A 25,451-nucleotide genomic window follows, 5' to 3' on the forward strand; every position below is an offset into this window, starting at 1 on the left:
CTAAGTTCAGACCCAACAAAAAGTTCGGAGAGAGTTTTCTTCCTGTAATGAGGGTAGGCAGGAGTAACCTTTCTAGGTATCAAGGTTTTTCTTACTGAGATGTACCCTGCTTGAAATATAGGAGACAATAAAGGAGATGATAATGTCAACTAGACACAAAACTAAAATTATCTAAATAGAGAAATATTAAACATAGTTTATATATTTCATTCAAACCCATAAAACCTCTATGAAATCACAGGAATACTAACTCATGAGGCTCACAGAAGAGAAAACTTTGACTAAGTTGCGATAGTAAATGATGAAGTCAAAACCCAGTTCAGATTCCCTGGAATTCATAAGATATAAGAATCTAAAAAACAGAGATTCTTGTTTTTCCCGCATCAGTGAGTTAGACTTATCCGACAGCTATCCCTGGAAGCGGAGCCCTTGAAGTTGGAATCATGCCCCTGAATTAATCTGTGTGTTTCTATACACTAACAATGAAGTATCTGAAAAAAAAAAATAATACGAAGAAAACCATCCCATTTACAGTATCAAAAAGAATAAAATACTTAGGTACCAACTTAACTGAGTGAGGGATGAAAGACATATGCATTGAAAACTATAATACATTGATAAAAGAAATTAAAGAAGACAAAATAAATGGAAATATCCTGTGTTCATAGATTAGAAGATTTATTGTTAAAATATCCATATTACTAAGGTGGTCTATAGATTCAATGCAATACTTATGAAAATACCAATGGCACTTTTTTTATTAAAGTAGAAAACAATTTTTAAAATCCATATGGAACCATGAAAGACCTTGGACTGCCCACAGAGCTGTGAGCAGGAACAGAGCTGGAGGCATCACACTGAATAATTTTAAATAATAAAAATTTTAAATAATAAAAATTTTAATATATATAAATATATATATATTTTAAATAAAGCATAGATATATTTTTATATATTATATACATTTCATTATTTAAAATTATTCAGTGTGATGCCTCCAAATCTTAAAAAAAAGAAAGTTATCCTGCCAGTTGCAACAATATGGATGAAACTGGAAGACATGCTATGTAAAATAAGTCAGACATAGAAAAAAAAGACCCTACATAATATCACTTGCATGTGGAATCTAAAAAAAGTCAAAATACAGAGAAGCAGAAAGTAATAGTGGTCTTTATCAGGGGCAGGTAGGGGGGAAATGAAAAGACACTGGCTAAAGAGTACAAAGTTGCAGGCATGTAGGATGAATAACTCTAGATATGATGACTGTACAGCATGATGACTACAGATAATAATATTGTATCATATACTAGAAATGCACTAAGAGAGTAGAGGTCATTACACACACACAAATGTAACTATGTGTCAAGATGATATGTTAATTAACTTGACTGTAGTGGTCATTTTACTATGTACCGTGCACCCCTGAATAGGGACACCAATTCCTTACACAGTCGAAAATTCATATATAACTTTTGACTTCCCAGAAACTTAACTAGTTAACTTAAGTAGTTGACTGGAAGCCTTACCAATAACATAAACAGTCAATTAATACATGTTTTATATGTTATATGTTTTATATACTGTAGCCTTCCAATAAAGTAAGTTAGAGAAAAGAAAATTAAGAAAATCTCAAGAGAAAATGCATCTACAATGTGGATTTTTAAAAAATCCACATAGTTTAAACCCGTGCTGTTTGAGGGTAGTATACATTTACATATATATATATAGAGAAAGTATATATATATGTGTGTGTATGTGTGTGTATATATATATATATATATATATATATATATATATATATAATATTATATTTTACAACTTAAATATATGCAATTTTTATTTATAAAAAAGAATAAAATAAAAAAAGTATGGTACTGCCATAAAAACATAACAGACAAATGGGACAGAATCGAGAGCCAAGAAAGAATTCTATGTATATGCAGCCAAATTATCTTGACGAAAGAGCCAGGAACACACAACGGGGAGAGAAAAGACTTTTCAAAAAATGTTGCTGGAAAACTGGACATCCATATGCAAAAGAATGAAAGTGGGCCCTAATCTCACACAATACATAAAAATAAATTCAAAAGGGATTAAATACTTTAATGTAAGACCTAATATTGTTAAACTCCTAGAAGAAAACATAGGGAAAAACTTTCATGACATTAGTCTTGGTAATGATATTTTGGATATGACAGCAAAAAACACAAGCTACAAAAGCAAAAATAAGCAAATAGAAATACATCAAACTAGAAAGCTTCTGCACAGCAAAAGAAACAACAGAGTGAAAAAAGCCACCTTTTTATATAAGGAAATCTTAGAACTCAATAGCAAAAAAAAACCTGATTAAAAAATAAGGAAAAAACTTGGATAAACATTGCTCCCAAAAGATATATAGATAGGGCCAATAAGTACACAAGGAGCTCAACATTACTAATTATCAAGAAAATGCAAATCAAAATCCCAGTGAGGTATCACTTCACACCTGTTAGGATGGCAATTAAAAAAATAACAAGCATTGCCAAGCATATGGAAAAATTGGAACCCTTGTACACTGTTATGGGAATGTAAAATGGTACAGGCAGTAAGGAAAACAGTAAGGAGTTTCCTCAAAAATTAAAAATGAAAGTACCATATAATTCAGCAATCTTATTTCTGGGTCTCTATCAAAAAAATTGCAACCATTTTTTTTTAATGTTTATTTTTGAGAGAGACAGAGTCAAAGCAGGAGGAGGGGCAGAGAGAGACATAATCCAAAGCAGACTCCAGGCTCAGTTGGCAGCAAAGAACCTGACATGGGGCTCGAGCTCACAAATGTGAGATCATGACCTGAGCAAAAGATGGATGCTTAATCGACTGAGCTACCCAGAATCCCCCAAAATTGCAACCATTATCTCAAGGAGAGAATTGTACTCCCATGTCCATTACAGCACATTTCACAATAGCCAAAATATAGAAGTAACCTAAGTGCCCATCAATAGATAAATGGGTAAAGGAGATGTGGTATATATGTACGATGGAATATTATTCAGCCTTAAAGAAGAAAAACTTCCCATATGTGACAACTCTAATGAACCTGGAGGACATTATACTAAGTGAATTAAGCAAATCCTAGAAGAACAAATACTGCATGATTACACTTATGAGGAATCTAAAAGATCCAAATGCATAGAAGCAGAGAGTAGAATGGTGGTTTTCAGGGGCTGGAGGAAGATGAAATTGGGGAGATAGTGGTCAAAAGATATAAATTTTCAGTTTTGCAAGATGAGTCAGTTCTAGAGATCTGCTGTACAACATTATGCCTGTATATAACAATATTATATTGTATATTCAAACATTATTAGGAAGGTGGATCTCAGGTTAAGTGTTCTAATCACAATTTAAAAAAGAAAGAGAAAAGCAAAGAAAGAAGGGAGGGAGAAAGGCTGGAAACCGGTAGGTAGGTAGGTAGGTAGGTAGGTAGGTAGGTAGGAGGAAGGAAGGGAGGGAGGGAGGGAGGGAGGGAGGGAGGGAGGGAGGGAGGAAGGAAGGAAGGAAGGAAGGAAGGAAGGAAGGAAGGAAGGAGAAGTAGAAAGAAAATCATTGGCATACACATTTAAAAAGTAAACAGAAACTCTCCCTTTGAATTTAAGGAATAAGTTTTTGTTTTATTTTGTTTTTGTTTTCAGATTCAAGACTTGCTGTACTTCTTTGTGTTTATTTATATTCCATATTATGAATAGGAATATTGATAGGGAGCATAAGCATTTAGTGAATTCTAAATCAGTACATTTCTGGATAAACAATATCCCATATAAAATATTTTCTAGCACGTCTTTACACCATGGATCTTGTACTAAAGAAGACAGGACTGCCTGAGTCTAACAATTGAGATCTAATGTTGGTGACAGCAGGGTAGCTATATGCGTGGATTCATTTCTTTAAATGTTTTTTAGGCACGACAGGGGATTCCTTTAGCTACTATTCTGGAGTTGTAATAAAGCAATCCCTGATTTTAAATGTTTTCAGTTGTTTAACTACATATTGTATACACACAAAGAAAATGTCCAAAAACAAAAGTAAAACTTCAGGATTTGTTTATAAATCTGGTGCCAAATCTTTTTATGTTATTTAAAATTATATATAATGAATTTTTATAAGGACATTTAAACATATCTTTTGTGTAATTTAGCCCTGTTTCAAAAAAAAAAAAGAAAACTTGCCTACCAAAACAAAAGTTTTTAAAACCTGAAAATTTAAGTCTCTCATAGGAAAATTAAGCAAAAATACAGCTTATAAGAACCTAAAACATGTCTATAATTTTAGATACACCTAAAAGGCTTATTTTATAGATATCACAAGTTGTTCACAGTACGATTTAAGACTACAATAATTCATATTGGACAAAGATACATAAGTAATCTTAATAGTTCTTCATTACTTCTGTAGACATACATCTACAGTGAAGAAACCTATTACTGGAGAGATTTTATGAAAAAATAGAAAAAGTGGAAAAAAGACACCATTTTGGACTATAATAATCCTATGATTATCCTGTCATTATATGTTAAGTAATTATGTAAAAAGCTATTCATTAAAAAGTTTATTGGAATAAGGAATATCTTGATAGATAATGAAAAAGCCTCAGTCTGTAAAAATTTATCAAAAGTCAGTATTATATTAAATATTAAAAGATATCATAAAATAAGAAAGTAATATGGGGTGCCTGGGTGGCTCTGTCAAGTCGGGTGTCCGACGTTGGCTTGGGTCATGATCTCATGGTTCATGGGTTCGAGCCCCGTGTTGGGCTCTGTGCTGACAGCTCAGAGCCTGAAGTCTGCTTTGTGGATTCTGTCTCCCTCTCTCTCTGCCCCTGCACAGTTCATACTCTCTCTCTCTCTCAAAAATAAATAAAACATTTAAAAAAACCTTTAAAACATTAAGAAAGTAATACAGACCTAAAAACTGATCTAATCTTGAAAGTTTCACGAGATTTCTAACTACAACATAATTTTGGTGGTTTCAGGGGCTCCATAGAAATAAATTAATATATTTGAGATATTCTACATTACAAGGTTTCCAAAATTGTGCTTTACTTTTCAAATTCTTCTCAACATGATAAAGACAGATTAAAACTTGGGGATAAGCACCCTGATGCCCTGTAGTCCTCTAGCCCAATGACCCTCTTGCACCCACCCCAACCATTTCTTTATTTTTAACTTTATTTTTTTTAGCTTTACTGAAATATAATTGACAAAAAATATTATATACATTTAAGATATACAATGTGATGTTTTGATATACATTCTGAAATGATCACCAAAGTGAAACATATTAATATATCCATCACTTCACGTATCACAAGTTACCATTGTTTTTCTTCCTTTCTTTTGGAGTTGAGAATGCTTAAGATCTACTCTCTTAGCAGATTTCAAGGATATAATACAGTATTGCTAAGCATAGTCACCATGCTGTACATTAGATCTCCAGAACTCACTCATCTAACATAACTGAAAGATTATATACCCTTTGACCAACATCTCCCCATTTCTCCTTCCCTTTTGCTCCTGGCAGCCACCATTCTACACTCCGCTTCTGCGTTTAACTATTTTAGATTCCATGTAAATGATATTATGCAGCATTTGTCCTTCTGTGTCTGGCTTATTTTATTTAGCATAATAAAATGAATTCATTGGTGTTGTCTCAAGTGGCAGAACAACATTCTTTTTAAAAGCTGTTTAATATTCTCCATTTTCTTTATCCATTAATCCATTGATAGACACTTAGATCATTTCCATTTTGTGGTTATTGTGAATAATGCTACCATGAACTTTGCATCGCAGATATTTCATCAAGACAGACATTTTATTTCCTTTGGATATTTACCTAGAAGTGAGATGGCTGGATCATTTGGTAATTCTATCTTTAATTTTTGGGGAACCTCTATACTGTTTTCTTTAAAAAAAATTTAATGTTTATTTTTGAGACAGAGAGACAGACAGAGAGACAGAGAGAGGGAGAGAATGAGAGGGGGAGGGGCAGAGAGAGAAAAGACAGAATCTGAAGTAGGCTCCAAGCTCTGAGTTGTCACCACAGAGCTGGATGCAGGGCTCAGATTCAAGAACTGCATATCATGACCTGAGCCGAAGTCAGACACTTAACTGACTGAGCCATCCAGGAGGCCCTACACTGTTTTCTATAAAGGCTTTAGCAATTTACATACCCACCAACAATGTAAATGGTTAAAGAAACTGTCCCTTCCCTATTGTATGTTCTTGGTACTCTTGTCAAAAATAAGTTGACTGGAAATTCACACATTTATTTGTGAGTTCCCTACTTTGTTCTATAGGTCTAAATGACAGTTTTTATGCCAGTACCATTCTCCTTTGATTACTGTAGCTTTGTGATGTATTTTAAAATCAGGAAGTACAATGCGTTCAGCTTTATTTTTCTTGCTCAACATTACATTAGCTATTTGGGATCTTTAATGGTTCTGGATGCATTTTAAGATTGTTTTTTGTATTTATGTAAAGAATGTCATTGACATTCTGGTAGGGATTTCACTAAATCTGTAGATTGTTTGGGAAAATATGGATATTTTAACAATATTCTTCTAATCCATGAACGTGGGATGTCTTTCCATTTACCTGTCTTCTCTAATTTCCTTCAACAATGTGTTATAATTTTTAATGTAGAAGTCTTTTACTTTTTTGGTTAAGTTTATTTCTAAATTATTTTTATTTCTAAATATTTTATTCTTTTGTTTTTGAGTGGGATTGTTTTCTTAATTTCATCTTCAGAAAGTTCATTGTGAATATACAGAGATGTCACAGGTTTTTGTATGCTGATTTTATATCACATCACTTTACTTAATTTGTCCATTAGTTCTAACTTGGGATTGATATTTTAGAGTGGGTTATTACAATAAATTTTCTTTTTAGTTTTAAGCTGTTTTCTTAAGGTAGTGAATTTTCATGGATATGCATTCTTTGTATTATAATGCATATTTATGGTTATATATTATATTAAGCATATGAATTTCATATATATACACATACCGTCTTGTACTTATAATCTCTAACATAAAGCAAATGAAATCCAAAAACAAACTTTCTGAAATCCAAAAACAAAGTTCTGAATTTTAACAATTTGCTTTTCAAAAAATTTAAAACCTCTTTACAGTGGGAAATTTCAACTCCATTGGTGAGGTACTTGTGAGATCTCAGAATTCATTTCAGTTGAAATTCAACTTTTTCCTGTTTTCTTTTCAATTAACACAGTCCAATCATGGACTAAACTTCAGGTTTGGTCCAAGGGTGCCCTTCCTGAGGAACAAGACATGTATGAGAAGGGCAACTGAGCACTGCTGCTCTACCAGAGGACTGCAGTTCTCTGACAACTAATCATCCTTCCTTTCAGTTCAAAAGACTAACCAAAAGAGTTTTTAAAAGACACTATAAATAGAACGCCTTTCTCTTTTAAATTTAAAAAGTCAGTTTTTTTTAGTCTAATGAAGAATCCTACTATGATAAAATTCATGGACTTACTCTATATAGATATTTTGGAAGTAGATACCTAGGATAAATAGATTCACCTGAAGACTATATAAGTTGTTATACGCAAAAGAGCAATTAAGGTTAGTTTGATTTGTTGTCAATATAGGTCTCATATTGTATGTATTTTTATGTCAAAAACATAAAAATAATTACCCTTTTTAAAAAAATACCCTTATAAATTATGGAAATCATCGTATGATGTTTACTAAAAAGTCTTTGTTCTAAACAATTCTTTTACCGTATCGAAACTTGGTAAAATTTTAAAAAAGTACAGTAGTTGGGGCGCCTGGGTGGCTCAGTCGGTTAGGCATCCGATTTCGGCTCAGGTCATGATCTGGTGGTCTGTGAGTCCTAGCCCCGCATCCAGCTCTGTGCTGACAGCTCAGAGCCTGGAGCCTGTTTCAGATTCTGTGTCTCCCTCTCTCTCTGACCCTCCCTCGTCATGCTCTGTCTCTGTCTCAAAGATAAATAAATGTTAAAAATTTAAAAAAAAAAGTACAGTCAGTGGAAATCTTTGGCATAGAGAGTTATACTGGAAATTATTTTAAAAATAGAAAATCCAACTCATTGTTTGACTATAAAAAAAATGCTAATGAGGAAGAAGTTGGTAACTATCACCTAAAGGATACAAGCTTTTAAAAGAAACACTCAAATTCTAATTAATATTGTTCATCTTCAGGGCACATTTCTGGCTTCTGTAATGTTTGAACATCATACTCCAGACACACTGAGCTTTGCTCAGTAATTATCTGAACATGACCTTCGTTCTGATGACAGGCTTGCCTTTCCTCACCTTCTTCACCAAAGGGACCTTTACTCAATGTTCAGGACCCAATTAAAATAGCATCATGTCTTCTGTAAAACTTCACTTGCCAAAAAATTAATGGTACTTATTACATTGTATGGAAGTAACCTGTTAGCAAACAAAGCTCTACTGTTTATTTATGTATGCATTTTTTCCAGTAAATTGAAGCTTCTGACAAATATTTCCTGAACTGAAATATTTGTCGATTTTTGCTGTATCTAATCTTCCCATGACAACTCTTTTTAAACACTTCTACTGAAATTATAGTCAGAGAATTTACCTTCAAAAGAATTATAATCAATATAGTAATTAAATAGCAATAGTACCCTGGGTGGAAGCCAGGGAGAACCTGATTTATGCAATTAATTCATCTTGAAACTGTCGTGTTGTTCTTTTTACAAATGATCATTGAACACCTGTTAAATATAAGATGCTGTGATAGACAAAAAGATAGTGAGATAATAGCGAGAAATTAGAAACATATTTAGCTTTTAATCTACTGGGGAATATGAACAAAATAAAAAATAGCTGACCACATAGATGAAGATAAATTGTTACAGAAAATCAAATGGAGAGAATACTTATTGCAGAAAGAAGCATTTGTGCTAAACCTTATAAGTGAACCTCAAAGACTTGAGGATATCCACATTAAAGGGTCATTGGTGAGAACAAAATGAAGTGTGCATGAAAGAAATATGAAAATAGTAAAGACCCATAAATGTATTCAGTGTTATGATTTGGATATGTGGAAATGGAGTAAAAGAGGATCTTTAGTAGAAAATAAGGTAGAAGCATGTTGTGTAGTATGGTATTGGTGATATAATCCTTGAAAGGCTATGGTAGAAAAGGCTAAGGTAGAAAAGAAAAGGTAGAAAAGGCTATGGTAGAAAAGGCTATGGTAGTAAGATGAGAAAAAAGACCTGCACATTTTCTTCAGTAAGTATAGGTAATGGAGAATATTGGATGGATGGGAGTAAGAATGTAAAGTGACTCTCCATTCTTTTATTAGCCAAGAACAATATATTCCTAGGCACAAAATAAAAAAATACAAGTCAATCTTTAATGTGAAATATTATCAACAGGATGGTGAAGAGACTATCTTCTTCATTAAAAATGAGGATAAAGATTAGTGATCCAAGAAAAATATTGATTCAACTATTTGAATACCAACTTTCTAAGTAACTATAACCTTTTACAACTGGAATGTAGAAATTTAAAAAGAAAATTAAAGAAACTAATAATAGCAATATAAATGATATGCACTGCTACAAAAGATAAAAAAAATCCCCCAGTTAAACATATAACAAATGTTAAGTTGTTGGAAATGGCTCCCTATTTAGGAAAAATTATGAAAATCAATAATCAATGTTAAATAATTTGTCTTTATACCCATGTCCATAAAAATTTTAAATTTACAATTCACATTTAACGCCAGTTTTATTGTTTCTAAGCCATTCCATTTTAAACAAAATATGAACAGTTGCTAAATAATCCTTGTATGCCTATGAATTTTTTTATTTTTCTTAACTGTGAAATGCTGTACAATTATTAAAGTAAAAAAATATACTTACTCAAATGAGGATTAACAGGAGCTACAAGAAAAGCAAAAAACTAATGTTAGCATGGCTTGAATGTCTTTTATAAATAAAGGTCTAATCAGTGTCTCATAGTTCCTTATCAAAACTTAATGATCTCCCCCACTGTGACCATGGAGAATTGTGTCTGCAATCCATTTTGTTCTAGAGGATTGAATAGAATCTACTTTGGAGCTCAGCAATAACAGTCTCAAAGTACCCAAAAGATCAATGCTAAATAGCATGTGGGATTTGTTCATTTTTCCAAGGAATGGAGTTGCTGATCTTTTATATCTTAACCAGTGCAAAAATCCCCAGAAATCAAAACTCAGGCTGACAGTAGGCCAACCTATAATCTAGATGGTTTAACAATGAAAGCAATTATCCAACAAAGATTACATTTTAGGTTTTTTTTTTTTTTTTTTTTTGCAGTTATCTACTTCTGGTGAAAATAACATGGTATATATGAAAATAAGACATTCCTTATATCATGTTATTACACACACCCTAAAACAAACTGCTGTACCAGTGCTGTTTTGTCTAATCACACACACACACACACACACACACGGTTTTCAAATAAAAAGCAATACATTTGCATTTTTGTGCACCAGAAGACCTATTTATGTCAAAAAACTAATTGTGCTTACCATAGAAGTGACAACTGATGTCTACCTGAAGAGGAATGAGTACTTTACATTTTACTGAAACAACAAAAATACATCTAATCCAACAGTTAAAATGTTATCTGTGTAAAATCATTAGTCATTTATCACTTCGAGAGCAAATTTCATTCTGGATAAAGTAAAGCATTACCGTAGTCTACCAGGATTACAAGAGGGAGTTACTCTAACTTGCGAAATTTGTCTGTTGTTAATTCCTAGTGTTTGCCATTAACCACTTTTGTTAAACTTGGACATTACAGGTAAAGTATGATAGTCAAAAATGCACACACATACACAAAGTGTGCTCATGATAATTGTTACATGAGTACACTGACATCAGTTTTAACAAAGTGAGTTAGTTTCTCAAGTATTTTTACTATTTCTTACAGAAGACAGATTATTTCTATTAACTTTATTTTTCTCATTGTTTTGCCCATTGCAAATATGAAATACACAATATAGAGAAGGGACTATATATCTACTAGTTCCACTGAAGTGAAGAAAAATAATTCTTTTTCTTGCAAGATATCAATATATTACCTTCCAAAAATTAATTAGTAAAAAATTAAAATTATTTCATAATTAATAAAAGTTTAATTTGTCTATGTATTATCTCACAAAGAAGTAAATATCTTTGAATTATAATTTCGTTCTAAAAACTATGTCACATCTACAGTTAACCTATGACCAGACTGAGTTTTAATTGAGTCTTCTGCTACAATATTATTAGTCACCAAATTTACTGTAAGTAGATTTAACCTTGTGAAAATTTGCCATTCTCAATTCTAAATATTGCAGTCAGTCCATTTTGTTTCTCTTTTCAATTGAACTTTCATGTGTGATTTTTTATAAATGTCTAGATACCATTTAAGTAAACTTTACCCAAATCTATATTATATAAAAGAAATTTTAATTAAAATGTTTAAGATTTTAATAAGTATGCCTAAGAATGTAAAAATAATTAAAGTTGAAACTACAATAATATCTATTCTCCAGATTTATTTTCCATTTTAGTCTGTTGCCTTAGAGTTTTCAATAAAACTACTGAGATTTTAAAGATGTTTTTTCTCTATATCGCTTTAAGGAAAGTCATGTAATTTCTAAATATAGCAAAGCAACATGGATCCTCTGTCATGAAAGGGTGAACTAACCCCAGTTCTATTCAGAATTTGTCATTTCATAGTTGTTTAACTCTGTGGTTGTTTAACTCTGTTTAACTGAAACTTTCTGGGTCCTAATATCTTCATTTTTTACATGAATGGATATTAATGCATTGTTTCTAATGACCATATTAAGTAGTCTATAGTTTTATAACTTAGGGACAGGGAACATAAAATTAGTAAAAAGGAGATAATAATTCATAATTTATAAGACATATAAAATTAAAATTTTAGAAAAAATATATTGAGATGCTATCTAATTGTGTGTCCAATGGGATCATGGAGGTTATTACAGAATAACAATTGTTATAGCCACTAAAATTTATTTATTTTTAATTTATTTGAGAGAGAGTGAGAGAGGGAGGATGCGTGAATGGGAGAGGGGCAGAGAGAGAGAGAGAGAGAGAGAGAGAGAGAGAGAGAGAGAGAATTCCAAGCAGGCTCTGTGCTGACAGCGAACCTGACGCGGGGCTGCATCTCACGAACTGCGACACCATGATGATATTATTATTATTATTATTCTGTTAATATTCTATTTTATATTGTATATCTTTTTCAGTGAAAACTGAATATATCTAATTGATGAAAAAAGAGTGAAGAAAAGTGATTTCATGTGAAAAGCAATTCTAATGAGTTTTTTTTTTAAGTTAATTTCTTTTGAGAGAAAGAGAGAGACAGTGAGAGAGTGCTCACACATGTGCAAGCAGTGGAGGGGCCAACAGAGAGGGAGAGATAGAATCCCAAGCAGGCTCCATGCTGTCAGCACAGAGCCCCCAACACAGTGCTGGATCTCACGAACCAGGAGACCATCACCTGAGCTGAAATCAAGAATTGGATGCTTAACTGACTGAGCCACCCAGATGCCCCAAATCCAATGAGTTTTTTTTAATAATTTCACTGTATTTTTTACTTTTGATAGTATTCACTGTTTCCCTCTTAAGTAGGAAAAAATCTGCCTAATGCTAAACTGAATGGAGAACTTCAACCACAAAAAACTACATTCTATTAGTTTTTAGTTCAAGCCCTGGTAATCAATGATAAAAAGAATAATATTTCACTAAAGTAATAAAATAAATATGAAATATGAATCATTCAACCCTGAAAAACATTGACAGTTCTAGAGGTAGCCACTGAACATTATAAATTTCAACTGAAAAATTCACATAAACTTCAGTCAATAAAATATTAATCTGTTTCACCAACATACACACAAAAACACTCACATACATTTAGCTATTTTTAACATTAGCAATCTAAAAGAAAAAAATGACCAAAAAAATAACCTAGGATGTACTTCAACAGATGAATGGATCAACAGACTGCAATATGGCTGTACAATGGGATATTAAGCAATAAAAAGAAATGCACCATCGAGCCTCAGATGTGGAAAAACCTTAAAGGCATATTGCTAAATGAAATAAGTTAGCTTGAAAAAGCTATATGCTGCATTATTCCAACTATGCAACATTCTAGAAAAAGCAAAACTATGGACAATAAAAAGATCACTGGTTGTCAGGATTGGAGGGCGTGGGTGGGGATGGATAAACAAGGGGAGCACAGGGGACCCACAGAGCAGTGAACCTCTTCTGTATCATACTGTGATGATGAATAAATAATATTATCTACTTATCACAATTAATGTAATTGTCCAACACAAATAATTTTAAACCCTAATGCAAACTATTTGTCACTTTAACAATACATCTATATTCTTTAATCAATTGTACAAAGTGTACCATGCTAAAGAAAGATGTTAATAATAGGGGAAACTGTGTTGGGGGAAAAGGACATACATGGAAGCTCTCTATACTTCCTGTTCAATTGCTTGTGAATCTAGAAATTCTCTAAAAAATCAAGTCCATCAATTAAAAACCAAGCATTGATAATATTTGCTAATTTCTTAACGACAAATTTTAGAGCCATTAAGAATTTGAAAAAAATATGCAAAATTATTGCATCATAACTATGGGATATAAAATAAAAGGACACTGTTGGCTTTATCACAGAGATTCAATGTTAACTAAAATATTATTCAACATCTCTACATTTAAAACAAATATTACAATACATGATGATTTAGTTTTCTGTTTTCTCTTTTTGTCACTTGGCTGATGACCCAGAAGGTCAATATGCTAAATTTTAGTTTATGTCCAAATTTAGTAGATAGTTGCATTGTACATATTCCAGACACTTTAATATGCAAAAAATACTTATAAAGTACTACTTACCGCTGTATTTGATGACACGGATTGTTGAATCTCCTTCACCAAATTTGGTGAGAGGAGTTAGTCGGACTTCATAAGCCTCTGGTTTAATTAGCTCAGTCAAGTTATACGTAATTAGTTCTCCCTTTTGAATATTTCCATTTATTTTAATCTCCTGTTCCCACCAACGCTGCTGTCCAGCCTGAAATCAAAGGAATTAGGTAATAATGTTCCCAATATTTTCTTCAGAGATATTTACTATGTTCAAGAAAGCTTTCTAAAATTTTACTAAATAAAAAAGTGTATTATATTGTACCTTTATATTTACATTATATTGTACATTATATTATATTCAAGTTTCTAGAATAAGCAACAAATTTGGTAGATATTTCCACACAGATGTTTGCAGATAATTACCAAATTATCACAGAATACTTTGGCTGATTAAACAGATTTAATATGCCATCTTATTAAGAGTCAGAAGATAAAACAATAGTGTCTATTGCTGTCTCAATCTGAAGCTTAGAGAGATACAAGTTTAACTACTTTTTTTTCTTTATTAAAGTTTTTAAATTCCAGTTAGTTAACATACAGTGTAGTATTAGTTTCAGGTGTACAATACAGTGATTCAACTCTTCCATACATCACCCAGTGCTCATCACATGTGCCCTCCTTAACCCCCAGCACCCATTTCACCCTTCCCCCCACCCACCTCCCCCATGGTAACCATCAGTTTCTTCTCTATAGTTAAGAGTCTGTTTCATGGTTTGCCTCTCTTTTTTCCCTTTTGCTTGTTTGTTTTGACTCTTAAATTCTACATATGAGTGAAATCATACGGTATTTGTCTTTCTCTGACTGACTCATTTCACTTAGCATAATATTCTCTAGCTCCATGTATGTCACTGAAAATGGCAAGATTTCATTCTTTTTATGGCTGAGTAATATCTCATTGAGTATATACACCAAATCTTCCTAACATCAACTGATCTTTGACAAACAAGCAAAGACAATACATGTGGAGCAAAAACAACCTTTTCAGCAAACGGCTATGTAATGTTGGGCATCCATATGCAAAATACTAAATCTAAATACCAACTTTATACTTTTCATGATATTTAACTAAAAATGTATCACATACATGTAAAACATAAAACTACAAAGCTACTAGAAGGTAAAATAGGAGAAAATCTAAATGACCATGGGTTTGGCAACAACTTTTTAGATATAATACCAAAAGTACAATCTAGGAAAGAAATAACTGATAAGCTGGACTTCTCTGAATTAGAAATTTCTACCCTACAAAAGATATTACCAAGACTATTGAAAGACAAGAACAGACTAGGAGAATATATTTGCAAAAGGCACATCCAAAATATATAAAGATCTCTCAAAATTCAACAATAAGAAAACAAATAACCCAATTAAAAAATGGTCCATGGATCTTAACAGAAAAGATGTTCCACACTGTATGTTATCATAGAAATGCAAACCAAAACAATGAGATGCCTCTGCAAACCTATCAAAAGAGTCAAATTCCAGAACACTGACAACAGCAAATATTGGTGAGGCTGTGGATCAAAAGTAACTCTTATTCATTGCTGGTGGGAATGCAAAATGATATAACCAATTTGGAGGATAGTTTTGGTTTGTCTGTCTGTTTGTTTGTTTGTTTTATTTACAAAACTAAACATACCCTTACCATATAATCAAGCAATTATGCCCCTTGGTATTTACTCAAAGGGGCTGAAAATATGTCTGCACAAAACTCTTTCCATGGATGTCTATAGCAGTTTTATTCACAATGGGCAAAACTTGGAAGATACCAAGATGTCCTTTAGTAGATGAAAGGACAAATACACTGTGCTACAACCAGACAATGGATATTACCAGTGCCAAAAAGAAATGAGCAATTAAGACATGAAAATACATAGAGGAAACTTAAATGCATACACTAAATGGAAGAAACCAATCTGAAAAGGCTACATACTGAGTGATTCCAACTGTATGACACTCTGGAAAAGGTAAAATTATGGAGACAGTAAAAAGATCAGTGGTTACCAGGAGTTCGGGGTTCGGGGAAGGAAGAGATACATAAGCTGAGCACAGAGAATTTGGGGGGGGGGGCGGGCAGTGAAACTACTCTGCTTGATGATATAATGGTGGATACATGTAATTATAAACCCACAAAATGTGAACCCCAATGTAAATTATGGACTTTGGCTGATAACAGTGGATCCGTATAAGTTAACCAATTGTAACAAATGTACTACTCTGTTGCGGGATGTTGTTACTGGTGGAGGCTATGCCTGTCCTGGGGCAGGGGGTATATGGAGGAGAATCACTGAATCTTCTGCTCAGTATTACAATGAACTTAAAACTACTCTAAAGGAATAAAGTCTTTAAAAAAATCTGTTGTGTCGCTTCATAATTTTTTCTTTGCATACATTTTCAGTTTTTTAAATTCATATAAGTAGCGTAAATATAGTTACCTTATAAACATGTACCTGATATTTTTATATCTGAAGTCTATAGTATCCTTGTTCTTGGCACTTTTCTCTTTGTATTATCTTGCTTATTTTTAACTGTATGTTGACCATGTGACTAAAAACATTATTTATGGGGGTTCTTTGCAGTCTAAAATACAGATATATTCCTTTAGGGATATGCTTTTGTTTCTGACACAATCCTACACACATCAACAGTATGGTTCACTTTTATTTTCACAGATTAAAGTGGAGGTGATCCCTTGCTTTGGGAAGACCTTGTGTTTTGAATCCTGCCTGCTTCACCATGCCAAGTTATAAGACTCAAAGTTCAAGTTTATCTAGCTTGGTGAGCAGCTGAAGGCAAAAGCAATTTGAGTGGGACATACCAATTAAAATACTTTGATTTTCCATTTTCCCTTACATTTGTACCTAGTAATATATATACATACATATACATATATAATTAAATGTACATATAGATATTTTGCATATATTTATATATTTGTTTGTTTTCTGAGTGTGGGTTAGTTTTAATTATATAGCCTAATCTGCTATGTTTCTGGAAATGTAAATCTCAAATATGCCATTATAGCAGGATAGAAAAGTGACAAATAAAATTATGGAATAAAACAGAAAGCTTTTATATATATACTTGTGGGGATTTTCACATAGAAGACAGAAAAAGATATATCATCAAATTGGTATGTATATGGAAAAAACATGAATTTGATGTCTACCTCACATCTTATATAGAAACAGTCTCTGGAAATCAAATAAGACTTAAATTTAAAAGGCAAAAGTTTAACCATTCAGAAAAAAAAATACAGAAGAATGTCATTATGACTTCAAGTAAGACATTTCTTTCTGAAACAGAATAGAAAAGCACAATTAGTAAAGGAAAATACTGATAAATTAGGCAAACTTAAATTTGAAGTTAATATTAAATTTAAAATTTTGATATACAAAGTTCTTCTCATCAATGCTCCCCATTAAGCAGCCAAAATAAAGGCAAAGGTTTGAAGAAGATATTTAGAATAGTACAGCTAACAGTCTTCTAACTTAAGAAAAATAATTCAATAGCAAAATCAGACTGATAGGAACAGGTATTTCATAGATGTGGAAACCTGAATAACTAAAGAAAAGGCTCAGTCTCATCATGAATCAAGAAAATGGAAATTAAAATCATAATACTATTTCCCACCATCAGATAAACAAAAACTTATAAAATAACAATATTAAAGTTTGATGTAGATATAAAGCAATGAGAATTTCCTGTCAAGAACCAGCAGGGTGGGAGGAGTAGAGGGATGGGCAAGAATTTACTCCACTTAACAAGCTAAGACATTGGGGGCACCTGGGTGGCTCAGTCGATTAAGCCTCTGGCTCTTGATCTCAGCTCAGGTCATGATCTCAGGATCCAGCTCTGTGCTGACAGCATGGAGCCTGCTTGGGACTTTCTCTTTCCCTCTCTCTCTGTGCTCCTCTGCTATCTTTCTCTCTCTCTCAAAATGAATAAATCAACTTAAAAAACAAACAAACAAACAAACAAACAAACAAACAAACAAACCAAGAAGTTAGCCGTCAACAGTATTACAGATACTAGCAGAAGACTGGAGACAACCAGGTCAATGAAAAGGACTCAGAATACAGCAGACAGCATGAATGTTACATTCAGATCAGTTCCCCTTGTCTCCTAAGCCCCACAGTGGTGACGCAGAAGTGGCCAGGTTGAAGTGCACATGCCTACGGTTTGTATCAGATCTGGGGGATCCTTAGCTTAAAAATCCTTAGTATCTCCCCCACCTTTGCTCATTTGTTTTGTTTCTGAAATTCTACATATGAAAGAAATCATGTTATTTGTCTTTCTCTGACTCATTTGGCTTAGCATAATACTCTTGAGCTTCAAACCAAGAAACAGATATTTTCTTTAAATTTAATTTTATTTATTTTTAGAGAGAGAGAGAGAGAAAGCAGAGGAAGGGCAGAGAGAGAGGGAGACAGAATCCCAAGCAGGCTCCACACTGTCAGCACAGAGCCCGATGGGGGGCTCAAACTCATGAACCATGAGATCATGACCTGAGTCAAAGTCAAGAGTCGTACATTTACCCAACTGAGCCTCCCAGGCGCCCCACCAACTCGTTTTTTCCTAAACTTTATTTATTCTGAGAGAGAGACAGCATGAGTGGGCGAGGAGCAGAGAGAGAGAAAGAGGGTACTGTCAGTGCAGAGCCCAATGTGGGGCTGGAACTCAAGAATCGTGAGATCATGACCTGATCTGAAACCAAGAGTCAGACACTTAACCAATTGAGCCACCCTGGCATCACTCTTAAACTATGGAGAACAGAATGATGGTTACTAGAGGGAAGAAGCATGGGGGGATAGGTTAAATAGGTGATGGGGAGTAAGGAGGGCACATGTGATGGGCAATGGACGGTGTATGGCACTGTTGACTCACCGAATTGTACACCTGAAACTAATATTATACTGTATGTTAACTAACTGGAATTTAAATAAAAACTTTAAAAAAAACCTTAGTATTTTAAAACTGACAGTAACAAAACCTGCTCAACCATTACAGAAAGGGGAAATTAATTATTATACTGGATGTGAAACAGATCTCTGCTCCCTCTGCCCTAGAGGGAGACAATATCTCTATTTTCTAAGGATGTTTGCTATGCAAATGTCCTTGAAAAGATAGGCTGGAAAAAAAAAAAGACAGTGCTTTTGCACACAAGATATTCAAAAAGGCGAGACATCCATGGAAAATGGTCTTCTAAAAATACAGTCTTGATAAGTATGTAAACTGAAGAGCCATTTGGCAATAAAAACAATATTACAATGAAAACAGACAAACTCTTGTATTTGTACACAAGGAAACAGAAATATCCATGGCACAGTAGTCACAGAAAATGATCTGAACCTCAATAAGAGATAAAATAATAAAATTATAGACTCTTCATAAAATATAATACAAAATATAGCACGAAAAATGAACCTAAGCAACACGTATTACCATGGACAAATTTCACGAAAGTCATATTGAGCAAACTTAATTTTGAAACAGGCATGTTATAAAAATTAAGTTCAAAGTATGCATTTTGAAGGATGCATAGATATGTATTGGGTATAAAGAAATGCAGAAAAAAGTAAATACTAAGTTCAAGATACTGGTCAGGTGGGTTAGGAGAGCACCAAGAGAAGATTTAATTGTGAGCAGTAAACAAAGGACTTCACTCCATTTGGTGATTTTTTTTGTTATTGTTGTTTCTTTAGATTGGTGACAGATATACAAATTATGATGGTATTATTTGTGTATATGCCTGAAATATTTCTCTTTGTTTTTCAAAGAGATAGCTGTAGAATAAAAGTTAGAGACAGGCAATTGTGAATTTTCTTAGACTCTGAGGCAGTGGGGCCTTGTGTTGCTTCCTACATCTACATCTGTGGCTACTCCCCTTTCCTTGATGGGCAGCTTCTCCTTTTCCTGAGTTCTAAGTGCTGATGGTCTCCAGAGTTTTATATGCTGTATTTTTGATATTCTGTATCAGTGGTTCTCACATTTTGGCATGCATGAGTATCATGGCGCAATCTTGTTAAAAACCAAAACTCTAAGTCTTAAGCACCAGTGTTTCTTCTTTAATAAGGTCTAGAAATACAATTTTCCAATGAGTTTAGAAATGTGATTTTTAAAAACCACCTCTTCTTTCACAAGGCAGTTTAGGTGCATATGATCCCGGGCTACATTGGATGAGGCACAGCTCAGTCTTGCTAGACCACCTCATTGATAGTGCCTAACTTGTATGGTTAGGTCAAGTTAAAACAAAACAGAACAAAACAAAACAACAAAAACAGAAACAACCCCCCACCCACTGTATCTATTAGTCCTTACTATGTACCAAGCACTATGTTAACTGTATTATACTTGTTATATTTAATCTACCACAACTCCTAGTAAGTAGGATCTAATACTGGCCTTAGTTTGCAAATGAGGAATCTGAGGCAGAGAGAAGTTAAGGTAATGCTTCTAAGGTCGTATAGCCAGAGAGTAGCAACTGCAAAATTTGGTTGCACCAAAAATAACCTCAACACTCATCACTTTTTCCTGCTTCCCTAGAATTTATTCCTTCCTTTTGTTTATAACAGAGCCTTATTTATTTAGTTATTACACACTTATTGTACTTTTTCTTGCATATAGATTATAATCCAGAAACAACTTCTTACTTATTTTTAAACCTGCAGTGTCTGGCCATTAGCTTGATAAAGATGTGATAAGATTAAATTCTAACACGCAGAGTGTATTTAACTGGCCCCCAAGGAGTGCAGCAGGAAATCCAACGTAGTTACTGATAACCACATACAATCACTGAATTCATATACAGGGGTAAAAATGGAACATAAAACCTAATTGCCCAGAAACTATTTTACTCATGCATAGTTGATACTAGATACTACAAGGTTCCTATTAGTTCTGGAGGTTAAGTATTCTATAAAGTAATATAATATAAATGTCAATTTCTTTCACTGTTTTTAGGTCTTAAACTAAAGGCAAAGTACTATTATTTCAGAAAATAGTAAAAGAAGTTCAAACTCACAAAAATTCATACAGAATAATTTGACATTTAACCGCTATCTAACGACAAACAAGTTTAATCAAGGTATACTCTTCTGGATGTTAATATAAGTTCAAAACCACTCAATATTTGTAGTACATCCCAAGGGAAGATTGTAGGTATTCTGTGGTTATAATGGGATGTTCTACTCAAGTAATTTTAGTCGGCAGATACATTGATGTTGTTACTTATCGCAAACTCTAGAGTACATAACTTCATATGTGTATTAAAAAAGCAATAATTTTGATCCCAATTCTTTAATTTAAAGCTGTAATGAAAGTATACACTTCTACAGTTGAGGAATAAGCAACTAAATATTTTATATTGTATCTCAGTGAGCTGTGTAAAACGTAAAAATGCAAAACTAAATGTAGTGTTTGCACACTACAGAAGAAAATGCAACATTAGCACAATGTTTGGAGGTAATACCACAAAACCTTTAGAGAACACAGGACCCACATCATAACTACAAATGACAGTCCCAGAGCATACCCCATAAACATGTTCATATGAAAGCAATGTGTTAAAAAATTCTTATCGTTTCAGGTGTTAAAAAAATTTCCATTTAACTTACTTTTCCTAGGAGATACATTCTTTTCAAATGATTTAGGGGATGACCTCAAAACCTAAAAATCCCCTACAATGAATCATTTTATTAAAAGTTGCAGTTTCCTGTTTTTAACCACAGATGATAACTAAAAGGCCATTGTTGAAAAGGTTTCATGGGGGAAATATTAATTTAATTTTTTTTAGTTTTAAAAGGAACAAAATTAGCTCCTTTAGGTAGAAGTCTGCAGTGGACTCTGAAATGCGGTTGGGGGAGGAAGTCCTTTTGGACTATAAACCTTTTTCAGCCTGATAATGAACTCCAATGAAAGATACTGTCTACATGAGGACCCTAAAGGAGAAGAGAGAGTCCACCAACTGAATACAAGACATATACATGGTTTATACGATTTTGCTGTAAAATGAAAGAAAAATATTGATATACCCATATTATAGGAAACTTCCATTCATGTTTGTTTACCAGGTACGTTGCTAATAAAAATAACAGCTGATGTTAAAAATCCAGGTATTGCAGACCCTAAATCATACACTCATATAATTACCCCATAGAATATAAACTAGCTAAGATAACATTTCAGTGGGTTAAAATCCAGATGTCTTATAGCCTGAAATAAAGGTGACATAGGCTTTAAGATGCACTATTACTTTAATAACACCCGAGAGGATAAAGGAATAATAACATAGCATTAAAGGTACCTTATTTCTATTTTCTACTACTAATAGTATACATTTAACCTTTAATTACATACCCTTTCTTCCTTTGTTACTACAAATTTGTGTCTTATTCTTTTCACACTTGGTATGAATTCTTCTGAATTTGAGTCATTTTTTCAACACCCTTGAAATGTTTGTTTTTTCAGGCTTTGCTTAATATCATAAACAATTAATGCCTTTGGAAGTGACAGTACATATTTTTAAATATACAGATGTTTAATAGTTTTCATCTGCCATTCTTCTTTGGAAGCTAGTATTATTGTTCTTAATTGAATCGTGTTTAGTGAAAGTATGTAGCTTTAGTTGAAAGCTAGCCTGAAGCTTTTGGCAGACTGATTTGTAACTAGTCCTTCAACAGACTGCTTCATCTACAACTGAAGATTCTGTGTTACCTTCTGAGGTATGTGGGCAACACCTATGGCATTTAATTGCATTTCCAAATGTGACATGGCCAAGGTCATTGCCAAGTAAACAGTGCCTTTTGTCTCAGTGTATATCACATTGCCGTATTAAAGGTTTTTTAAGAAAGCATGTAGGGATCTGTGTTTAAATCAGAGTTAAAATAATGTAAATAATGCAAGTGAGGGTAACCATCAAATTGATAGAGATCTATACAGAGGAAAATATGTATCTGATTAGACAATAATGTCTGCTAAGTAATTTACTCTATTGCCTAAATGCTGGCAAATTCATTTTAATAAATACCATATGATGGATCCAAATATGGAACACTAGAAAGGTGGGGTGGAGAGACAGAATTGAGGAATGATAGCAGTGCTTTCAGGACAAATGACCTAGTACTCTGTTGTAATCTTATTTGTAAAATTCAATAACAGCCATAGTGACACTAAAATCGTTTGACTTAAAAACACATTCTCATAATTTAATGTAAGTAATGCATGTTTCCATGTATATTTTGATTTCAGATTTATCCATAAACAAAATAATAGATGCTACATAATAGTGATCTCAGTTAATAAGTGGTTGATAACTTCTTTTGGGAAAGTTATTTAAGGAATTATGGTTTACCACTGTGATGAATGTTATAATTTTGAAGACAATGAAGAAATGTGGAAATGTCTAAGATATCATGTACAGTTAAAGTAGCAGAGTGCAAAATGTAAACAATATGAGTGTGGCTCCATAAAATACATAAGTCCATGGAAAGGTTATGCAAAATAAGAACATCTGTTTTAAAGGTGATGAGATTCTGCATGATTAAAAACTCCTTTGATGTTATATTAAATAGTAGTAGGTACAACTAACTACCATACAATATCTGGTAAATCTGATTCCAAAGGGTGAGGTTCAAAATAATGTTACTGTATGAAACTGAGGGGTATTGGAAAGCTACATTCAGTAGCAATCAGACAAAGTGTGGGATTCGTCATTTGCTTCTCCTAGAAACTGAATATTCTTTATTTTTCTAAAATTGGATTTTGCTTTCCTCATTCTGATGATGAAAAAGTAATTTAAAAAAAAACAACTAATTCTTGACAATTCAAGTTAAACTCAATGTTTAAGATTTGAACTTGATAAACTCAGGTTTTAAAACCAATCAGTTTGGGGCCCGTGGGTGGTTCAGTTGGTTAAGCATCCGACTTAGGCTCAGGTCATGATTTCATGGTTCCTGAGTTTGAGCCCCACATCTGGCTCTGTGCTGACAGTTTAGAGCCTGGAGCCTGCTTCAGATTCTGTGTCTCCCTCCCTCTCTCTCTCTGACCCTCCACAGCTCATGCTCCATGTCTCTTTCTCTCAAAAATAAATAAACATTTTTAAAAAAACTAAAAAGAAAACAACAACAACAATCATTTAGTACTGGGTACTACCTGGGAAATTAAACCCATTCCCTAGTTTAAAAGCTCTTGGCATGGTATTAGAGAGGATGCCTATTGCTTAGATTATCCTGTTTCTTACGGGCAGGTAATCTCTCAGAGTTAGTCAATTTCATATGGTCTTTCTTGTCCTATACTGGCTCATAACTTTGGAACTGCCTTGGGCTCTGGGTCAATATTTCTATTCAGCCTTTTAGGCACCCAGGTGGCTCAGCTGAGTGTTCAACTTCGGCTCAGGTTCCAGGGCTACTTTCCAGCCCCATGCTGGGCTTGCTGCTATCAGTATCAAGCCCCTTCTCGGATCCTCTGTCCTCCTCTCTCTCTGCCCCTCCCCTATTCATGCTTTCTTAAAAAAAAAATTAAAAAGTTATTTCTATTCAGCCTACAGCTTTGGCAAATCTCGGGTTCTTTGGGTCTAACAGCACTGTCTCTCCCCCTTTTTCAGAGGTTTAGTAAATTCTGACTGCACCCCCTTTTGCGTGAAGCAAAAGACTAGCAGGCCCCAGTACCTGAAAATTTGGCTCAGTCTGGGCTGTTGTGCCAGGTGAGGGCTCACTCAGGCAGCATCCCAAGCTTCCAGGCCAGTCTTGCATTCTTCCTGCTATCATTAGGAGGTGAGCCCACAGCCTTCCTACTCATGTGGGTTATAGGTGCCTTTCTCAGGGAATGTTTAAGAATTATTCTATTGTTCTTCTTTCACTTTTATAAAATATTCCTCATGCCTGGAGATTCTGCGTACTTGCACTGGAATTTTTCCCAGTGTTTTTATTCCTGACACAAAGGCTTTGGAACTCAGTACTTTTTCTCCTTCAACTACCCCCTGCCCACTTCCACTATCACAAACCTCTATCTGACTTGAAGCTTAGGCTTCCAAGGCTACTGTTTTTGCTTAGATTTTATAAAATCTACTCAAAACTCATTTGCCATTTTTTTGATTTTGTGGTAGTATATTGTTTGTAGGTTTGCTTTCACATTCCTGGAATGTGTCTTCATATCCTTGGACCATAAACCTCAGTGTCCTCTGTTGTAAGTTTAAATAACAATCCAGCAGTGGACAAAAAAAATTGCAATAATTTAAAAACATGCATTTGTTAATATTTCAAACTCCCAACTGCCCTTTTGCAATCAAAGTTTTTAACTTACATAGTAAACTAATGTCAAGAAAGACTTTTACAGAGCTACTGCATTTAGCTTTGACTGTGTTGAAAGTTTTTCTAATTTACATTCCTTATCATAATAGTTGCTTGATTGCAAATGAAAGAAAAGAACAAAACAACCTTCTCACTGTTCAGAAAA

General features: G+C 33.5%; 1 protein-coding gene across 2 annotated transcripts in view; it reads right to left on the minus strand.

Annotated features, from left to right (window-relative positions):
* Positions 1 to 25,451, minus strand: part of MDGA2 (MAM domain containing glycosylphosphatidylinositol anchor 2) — an 875,114-nt gene that overhangs the window by 39,691 nt on the left and 809,972 nt on the right. For both annotated transcript variants that reach the window (XR_009264432.1, XM_058738955.1), the window contains exons 11-12: positions 13,968 to 14,145; positions 9,912 to 9,932 (exon numbers count right to left, since the gene is read on the minus strand). Coding sequence is in view for 1 of the 2 variants with exons in the window: in XM_058738955.1 (XP_058594938.1) it covers positions 9,912 to 9,932; positions 13,968 to 14,145 (199 nt within the window). In the remaining variant the exon portion in view is untranslated. The remainder of the gene's footprint in view (positions 1 to 9,911; positions 9,933 to 13,967; positions 14,146 to 25,451) is intronic.

The sequence above is a fragment of the Neofelis nebulosa genome, chromosome 7, assembly GCF_028018385.1.
Source record: "Neofelis nebulosa isolate mNeoNeb1 chromosome 7, mNeoNeb1.pri, whole genome shotgun sequence".
NCBI classification, from domain to species: Eukaryota; Metazoa; Chordata; class Mammalia; order Carnivora; family Felidae; genus Neofelis; species Neofelis nebulosa.